The 8651-nt window shown below is 41.6% G+C and overlaps 1 protein-coding gene across 1 annotated transcript in view; it reads left to right on the top strand.

Moving 5' to 3' along the window:
• Positions 1 to 367: 367 nt before the first annotated feature.
• Positions 368 to 8651, top strand: part of SH3TC2 (SH3 domain and tetratricopeptide repeats 2) — a 122650-nt gene continuing 114366 nt past the window's right edge. The window contains exon 1 of the mRNA XM_007943588.2: positions 368 to 419. Within this exon, the coding sequence (XP_007941779.1) occupies positions 368 to 419 (52 nt within the window). The remainder of the gene's footprint in view (positions 420 to 8651) is intronic.

The following is an 8651-nucleotide window of genomic DNA, read 5'->3' as shown; positions in this document are numbered from 1 at the left end:
GCTCTCTGCCCTCCTCCTCCATCCTGGACGCCCCCACAAGAACCAAACCATATATCTCAATTCTAGAATGTGAAGAATGTGCCTCAGCCTGATAGGCACGAAGCAATCATAGAAAGGCAGGGCGGAGTGTTGCTTCCCAGGCAGAGGCCAACAGTGCAAGGACTCTCAGCCTGCAGGCTAGGCAGCCCCTCCCATCCTCCCTCGGTCTCCTGTGGATATCAAAGGCCACATTGTGCATTGAACCAGGCCTTGGTCCTTGTGTGCTGGGAGGAGGCGGGAGGAGGGACACCGTTGGGAGGCTGTCCCCTCCCAGCACTCTCCTGGCTGGTGCTCCCAGGGGCCCCAGCCCGGGGAGGATGGTGCACACATGGGTGGCTGCTTTTGCATCCCCGGGGAGCGGAGCCTGTCCTGGGGCTCAGGTGAGTTTGCTGGGAACCCTGATCTGTGGCTAGTCTGAAGTGGTTTGTCCAGAGAAACAAGGTCTGGGTCAAGGGCTCGCCGGGTTGGGGAGCTGCTCTTCCAAACAATGAGAGATGGCTGTGGTTTGTGGCTACCTCTCCTCCTTCTTCAGTTAAGTATTTTTCATTCTGACTTTGAAAAAAGGGAGTGAAGCCTGGGAAACATCTACTTTTCCTAAAGAAACTCTTTCAGATCACTCTGCTGAGAAGAAACGCTGCTCTGGGCTGCCACTCCCAGGGTGTAACTTCCTTTCTTCCCAAGATTCCCTAGGACAGGAAGAACACTCAGGCAGTGATTTCCTCTGTGGCCTGTGGGTGGGCATATTTGGCCTCAGTCACCTCACCCTGTTTTCATCAGGGTGCTGTTGGTGGAGAAAAATGCCACTTTCCTGCCTCCTACCTGTTACAACATGATTTTTTTTTTTTGTAAGTTGAGGCTATAGAGAGATATTGCTCTAAGAAGTCAAATCATCTGAGATTTAACATAAGGTGACCAATCATCCTGATTTGCTTCCGACTGGAGGCTATCTGGGGACACGATACTCCCAGTGCTCAAACCCCAGACACACCAGAATGGTTGATCATGCCAAGGCAATGCTTCTTTTTAGAATGGCATTCAGATGGGGATCTGTAATGTACAGAGTTTATTAGAGTAAGTGGTTGTGTGGGTGTTAGGCTTTGACAGAAGGAGGTAGACAGGGAGGAGGAGTTACCTGAGAGATGGAGGAGCATCACTCTTAGGAATCATCCCTAACCCTTTTTGGAATTTATGTCTTCCTGGAGCTCCTTTCTGGTTCCTGAGATGGGGAGCCTAGGAGCACCCCTAGCCAAGGGCTTTCACCTCCAGACAGATGACTTACCCTTTATAGTTTTGCAGCCTGGGCTCAATAATATACAAGGCACTGAAACCAACCAAACCCAATTGCCATCTGGTTGATTCAGACTCATCAGATTAGACTGTGCTCTGTAAGGGTTTCAAGGTTATGACCTTTCAGAAGCAGATCACTAGTCCTTTCTTCCAAACTGCCTCTGGGTGGGTTTGAACCATTAATCTTTCAGTTAGTAGCTGCATGCTTAACTGTTTATAACACCAGGGACTCTTAAACAAAACCTGAAGCAGACATGTTCTGCTTCCCTTGCTTAAAATCCCAGTCTAGGCACTTTGGCATCTAAAGCAAGAAGTAGCTCTCAAACCAAGGCCATACCAGGCCCAAAATCTACAAGGAGTCCAACCTCCAAACAATGCCCTTGGCCCAAAACATGACCTTCAGCTGTGAATAATTTTCCTTCTCCAGATTTCTAGGAATTATAAACCTTTCAAATGCATTCCTTGAATCCTGTGTCATTGTTCTTCATGGGGCAGACATAGCATGGGGTAGTGGGAGACACATAGGATCACTATTCTGGAAGACAGGATCTGTGCTGGAGACTTGACTCAGTTTACTCTTGGTTAGGCATGTATCATTATCATGGTTAATTAATCACCTGGCCTTAGAAGCCAAAGAGTCTGGGTTTGATCTTAGTTCTTTTACTTACCTTTAACAATTTTCTTAACTTCTCTCTGCTTCAATTTCCTCATCTGGATATCATTTGGATATAATTTTGCTTTTTTGGAATGTTGTTGTGGAATTAAGTCTACATATGAAACTCTTAAAATAGTCTGGTACATAGTTAAGCACAGCAAATATTAGCCATTGTTACTTTTCTCTGACCATAGCCTATCACTTGAGCCTCTGTGTGCTATCTATAAAATGAAAGGTTGACAACTCTGCCCTGTGGAGGTGTTTTAGGGACTCTGCCCTTGTTCCCAACTGTGGCCAGAGCAGCTCTGCTTAGGCTTGACACCTATTCTTCAGCCAAAGTTTTCAGGTAAAACAGGTCTGCAGCTCCAAACACATGAACAGACTGATATTGAAGACGGCATCCTCAGTTCTCATGGCACTACTATTCAATTATTCTATCTCTCACTTATTTTGCCATTGTTAATTGTTTGGTGGGAGCTCTGGTTGTGTAGTGCCTAAGGCATTTGACTGCTAGCCAGGAGGCTGGCAGTTCAAACCCATCAGCCACTCTTCGGAAGGAAATTTGGGCAATCAGTTGAGCAATTGGTTGATACCACCTTGGAAACCCAAGGAGGGTTGCTATGAATTGTTTGGTATCCTGGGTTCACTTTTTAACAAGACTCAGACTGATGTTTGTTCGTATTGAGATTTTTCATGCCATCTTTCATACTGTTCTCCATGCTTATCAAGCTTTTCCCTAGGGAAATTGATATGATATTGTGAGTCTGAGGCCAGTTGATATAACATCTGCACTCTACGTATTCTCCTATTTATTCTAAAGGATTGGGACAAAGCATGACACACATCTTGAAATGGCTTAATTGTGTTTAGCCTTGGGCAAGTTTCTTATATAATATGAGCCTCAGCTTTCTGGTCTGTATAGTGGATCCAACTGATGGGGTTAGCACATGGGGCTGTTATAAAGATTAAATCAGATAATTCATCTTATGGACTTAGCAGAGTCAGGCTTCTGGTAACCTCTCAGTAATTGTGAACCATTTTATTATTAGCTAACAGTGACCACCTCCACATTCCTTTTCCCTAATTCGTAACTCCACTGGAGTATGAGTCTGCTCATATTTCTTCAGCTGCTTCTGCCATTGTGTTTATGTGGGAGGGAATGATGAGTGAAGAATAAACAGTGAGTCCTCAGGGTTAAGAAAGGCAAAAAGAAGAAGGCTCCTAACAAGGCTGAACCCTGGAGAGCTGTCCAACTGATGTGCCATTGTGTGACCCAATAATCAACGTCGGCTCTGAATCCACCATGCAAACTGCATTCTCACCAAATAGGTCATGCCCATAAGATCTGTTCCCCACAATGCTACTCAGGTGCTCACACAGCTCTCCTGATTGCACCTGGTGGAAAGGTGGGTTTTGGTCAATTACTGTGATCTCTGACTTCCCAGGTCCTTTGAGATTATGTTAGACAGGGTTCTCTGGAGAAACAAAACCAGTAAAGTTCATACACACACACACACACACACACACACACATATGTATATATATGAGAGAGAGAGAGAGAGAGAGAGAGAGAGAGAGAGAGGGAGAAAGAGAAAGAGAGGGAGAAAGAGAGAGAGAGAGAATTTTATCTTAGGAAAATGGCTCACACACTTATAGAAGCTGGCAAGTCCAAAGTTTTTGGATCAAATGTCAAGCTGGAGGCTTTTCTTGACTCTTGCAACTGCAAGTGCTGTGGAGCTCAAGGTTGGCAGGCAGTATACTGGCTGTTGACTCCAACGAATGACGAATCCAAGATCTTCAGGCTGAATGGTGGATTGTTTGCTTATGGACAGTTGTAGGCAGCACAACAGAATCCCAATCCACAGAAGAATGTCTCTTTTCCCAAGATGTCCATAAATATACTGGAAGCAGGCCACACCCCTTGGGAAACTCCCTTTCAACAGATTGGCTGCTCAAAACATATTCATCTGATCCCATCATGGGAATAATCACATCACAACTGCTTAAACCACACAGAATTGTGGTCCAGCCAAGTTGACACAGCTTCAACTATCACAGAGATTCTTGTCATTGTTGAATAAGCTATAATTACTCAACCAACATTTTCTTGGAGAAATTTGACAAACTTACACCCTTAAGGGAGGGATGCACTTACATACACTGATCATTGTGTACGTAAGTGTTTCTTTTCAACATTTTTGATAAGTATAAGTAATTAGTATAATAATAGGAGATCAAGAGTTAATGATGATAACAATAAATAATGCTTTATGTGTAAGCTTTAAGAAACTTGTGAGGCATTTCAAGCAAATATTTAATAGATCATATCAGAATAATAAACCCACCATCTAGGCTTATCCTTTTTTTTTTTTTTCTTCAAATTTTCCATTTCTTTTTTAAGAAATAAAACATTACAGATACAATTAGGGTTCCATGAATAACTCTTCCCAATATCATTCCCTTCTCTCTCACCCTAGAGTTAATCATTTTCTTGAATTCAGTGGTTTTGTGTCTGTATTACATATTCATATATTCATACTGATTGGAAAGAATTGTTTTGCAGATTTTTTTAAACTTAAACAAAATGATGTTACATTGTCATATTATTATGCAACTTGCATGTTTCCTTTTCAACATTATCATCCAGGATATGTCCATCTTGATAGATGTAGTTGCAGTTCTAATTTGATATCTGCTTCAGCAAAGAGAATGTGAATTTACTCCATAAAAACTTCTGGTGGCATGCTTATCGTGCCAAAGAAGAAAATAAGTTATGTGGGTGGAGAAAAAAGCATGAAAAGGAAACATTTACTGTTTAGTTTTCTTCTTAAATTTGTGGGTAGTGGTGTGTGGTGCAAATGGTTTGCCCTCAGTTATTAACCTCAAAGTTGGTGGTTTGAACCTACTCAATGGCACCATGGAAGAAAAGCCTCATGTTCCACATCTGTAAAGATTACAGCCAAGACAACCATACAGAACAATTCTACTTTGCAACATGCAGGGTCACCGTAAGTCAGGATTGACTGACAGCTATGGATTTTTTTGGGGAGGATGAGCAGGTAGGAGCAAGGTGAGTCTGAGAAAGGAGAAATGGAGGATGAATTCTCATCTCCAGCAAGTTGTTCATTAGAGACCTTTGAGTTCTGCAGTTGGGTTAATACAGTGGGTACAGCACTGTCTGTACCCAGTGATCTGAGTTGCCTCTAACTCTGTTGCTAACTTAACCGTGTGACCTTAGAAAAATTGAAACCTTTCCGTGGGCCTTAGTTCTTCAACAGTAAAATTAAGAGCTAACTGAATTCTCTCTTAAATCTCTTCCAACTTTCATTCTCTGTGATTATTATCTCTTCCCCATCTCTAGTCCTTATATTCACTATGTCAAGATACATTTTCTTTTCTTATATTAAAATACAGAGTCAGTAGTTTCTTCAAGTACAATTCAATGATATTGATTATAGTCTTCACGTTGTGTAGCCATTCTCAGCCTCCTTTTCTGAGTTGTTCTTCTCCATTAATATAAACTCAGTGTACCCTAAGGTTCCTGTCTAACCTTTAGAGTTGCTGTTGTCAATTTGATCCCATATAGGTATATCTTAAAATTGCATAATGCTTGTCTTAGTTATCTAGTGCTGCTATAACAGAAATGCCACAAGCGGATGCCTTTAGCAAACAAATTACTCTCTCACATTCTAGGGTGTTGGAGGTCTAAATTAAAAGTACTGGCTCTAGGGAAAGACCAAGAGACCAAATTCTCTCTTTCAACTCTTGGGGAAGTTCCTTGTCTCCTTTCAACATCTGTGGGCCCAGCATTCTTTGGAGACCTCCATGTGTCTTGGCCTCAATCTTGCCCTGGGTCTAGAAGTTCTCATGGCAGAGAAGGTAGTTGTTCATGGAGACAATTGGACACATGTTTATTTCCTCCTCCTATTCATGATTCTCCTTCTTCCTCTATTGCTCCAGGAGAATAGAGACGAATTGTTGTGCCTTGGATGGCTGCTTGCAAGCTTTTAAGACCCTGGGCATCACACAATGAACTAAGAGGAAGAACAGAAGCACTAAACATTATTAAGCCAATTAACTGGGATGTCCCATGAAACTATGACCCTAAACCTCCAAACAAAGGGATCAAATTCCAAATTGTACACAAGCAGCCTCAGCAACTACTTTTTTTTTGATGTTGTAAATGTATCTATCACACAACTTAAGCCAATTCAACTTTTTACAGGTGTACAACTTACTGACATCAATTACAATAATTGGCTGTGTAATCCTACCCTTAATGTGATTTTGGCATAAGATTTTGAATTGCCTAAGGCATGTGACTGCTAACCAGAAGGCTAGTGGTTCAAATCCACCAGCCACTCCTTGGAAGGAAGATTGGGCAATCTACTTCTGTAGTGATACCACCTCAGAAACCTAAGGAGGGGTCTCTGTGAGTTGGATCCGACTTGACAGCAGTGAATTTGGTTTTTGGTTTATACTCATCAAAAACAAAAACAAAATAAAATATATTAAAAAATAGATCATTATTTGCTCTATCCCCTTACTTCCCATTGCTTCGATCACAGTATAAATTCTCACACTCTGCTCCCAGGTTACACTAACACCCTTCCAGCAGACCTCCCTGCCTGTCATCTTTCCCTTTCCCTGTTCTCCTGTGCCTCTACAGGTAGAATGTCTACCTTTATTATGCCACTCCCATGCTCAGGAATGTTGCTCTGCTCTCATTGCTTGTTTTATCCATTCCAAATTCTCTGTTTGCTTACAATGCTCTCCCTATCCTGAGTCTACCACATGTATCAATTTTATTCAACTCGGGAGCTCTGGTAGCATAGTGGCTAAGTCACTTGCCTGCTAACCAGACGGCTGGCGGTTCAAACCCACCAGCCACTCCTCGGAAGGAAGGTTGGGCAATCCTACTTCCGTAGTGATACTGCCTCGGAAACCCAAGGAGGGGTCGCTATGAGTCGGGGCCGACTCGACGGCACATAACAACAATAACAACAACAACATTACCTATCTCATCTGTCCATACAAGTTGGCTTCTTTACTGTCTCATGTGCATTCAAAGTTCATTGTCACCTATTCTGGATCTCTTTACTGGTAATTATTCCTTTCCTTCACCTATATAAGTCTGTTAAGAAAATAAGAGCAAACCAAAGAAGGGGAGATAATATTTTCAAAACACATGTCTGATACTTGTATCCAGAACATATAGCAAAACTCTCCTATGACTCAACAATTAGAAGACAAACAACCCAACGGAAAATGGGTAAAGTATTTGTACAGAAACTTCTTCACAGAACGTATATGGATGGCAAATATGAAAAATTCTCAACATTATTACCCATTGTTGTTGTTGTTAGATGCTGTCTGACTCATAGTGACCCCAAGTATAACAGAACAAAACACTGTCTGGTCCTGAGCCATCCTCACAACCGTCCTGTGCTTGAGCCCATCATTGCAGCCACTGTGTCAATCCATCTCATTGAGGGTCTTCCCCTTTTCCACTGACTCTTACTTTACCCAGCATATATCCTTCTCCAGGGACTGGTCCCTTCTGACAACATGACTAAAGTATGAGAGATGAAGTCTAGCCATTCTTGCTTCTAAGGAGCATTCCAGCTGCAGTTCTTCCAAGACAGATTTGTTCATTCTTCTAGCAGACCATGGTATTTTCAATATTCTTTGCCAACACTACAATCCAAATGCACCAATTCTTCTGTGGTCTTACTTATTCATTGTCCAGTTTTCACATGCATATGAAGATATTGAAAATATCATGACTTAGGTCAGGCATATCTTAGTCTTCAAAGTGACATCTTTACTCAACAACACTTTAAAGAGGTCTTTTGCAGCAGATTTGCCTAGTGCAATATGTTGAGTGATCTCCTGACTACTGCTTCCATGAGTGTTCATTGTAGAAGTAAATTGAAATCTTTAACAACATCCATCTTTTCTCCATTTATCATAGTGTTTCTTTTGGTCCAGTTGTAAAGATTTTTGTTTGCATTTTGTTGAGTTATAATCCATACTGAAAGCTGTAGACTTTGATCTTCATCAGTAAGTGCTTCAAGTCTTCATTTTCAGCAAGCAAGGTTATGTCATCTGTATATTACAGGTTATTAATGAGTCTTCCTCCAATCCTGATGTTGCATTTTTCTTTATACAGTTCAGCTTCTTGGACTATTTGCTCAGCATATAGACTGAATATGTGTACTAAAAGGATAAAACACTGGCTCATACCTTTCCTGATCTTAAACCATGTAGTATCCCCTTGTTCTGTTTGAATGACTGTCTCTTGATCTATGTGCAGATATTTCATGAGCACAATAAAGTGTTCTGGAGTTCCCATTCTTTGCAGTGGAATCCATAATTTGTTATGCTACAGAATGCTTGTGAAACCCAAGTATCAGAAATGTTTAGCAAATACCTCCCATTTTTTGGTTTGCTCTTTGTTTTTTTTAGCAGACTTATTTAGGTGAAGGAAAGGAATAAAACCAAACTCACTGCTGTCAAGTCATTTTCCAACTCATAGCGACCTCTCTTTGGGTTTCCGAGGCAGTATCTCTATGGAAATAGATTGCCCAATCTTCCTTCTGAGGAGTGGCTGGTGGGTTTGAACCACCAGCCATATGGTTAGCAGTCAAAATGTGAACATATTTTTGGT

Source organism: Orycteropus afer, unplaced genomic scaffold, assembly GCF_000298275.1.
Source record: "Orycteropus afer afer isolate SDZICR_OR568_19922 unplaced genomic scaffold, OryAfe1.0 scaffold00110, whole genome shotgun sequence".
NCBI classification, from domain to species: domain Eukaryota; kingdom Metazoa; phylum Chordata; class Mammalia; order Tubulidentata; family Orycteropodidae; genus Orycteropus; species Orycteropus afer.
The sequence above is the reverse complement of the archived record's forward strand: the minus strand, read 5'-3'. Positions and strand labels throughout refer to the sequence as shown.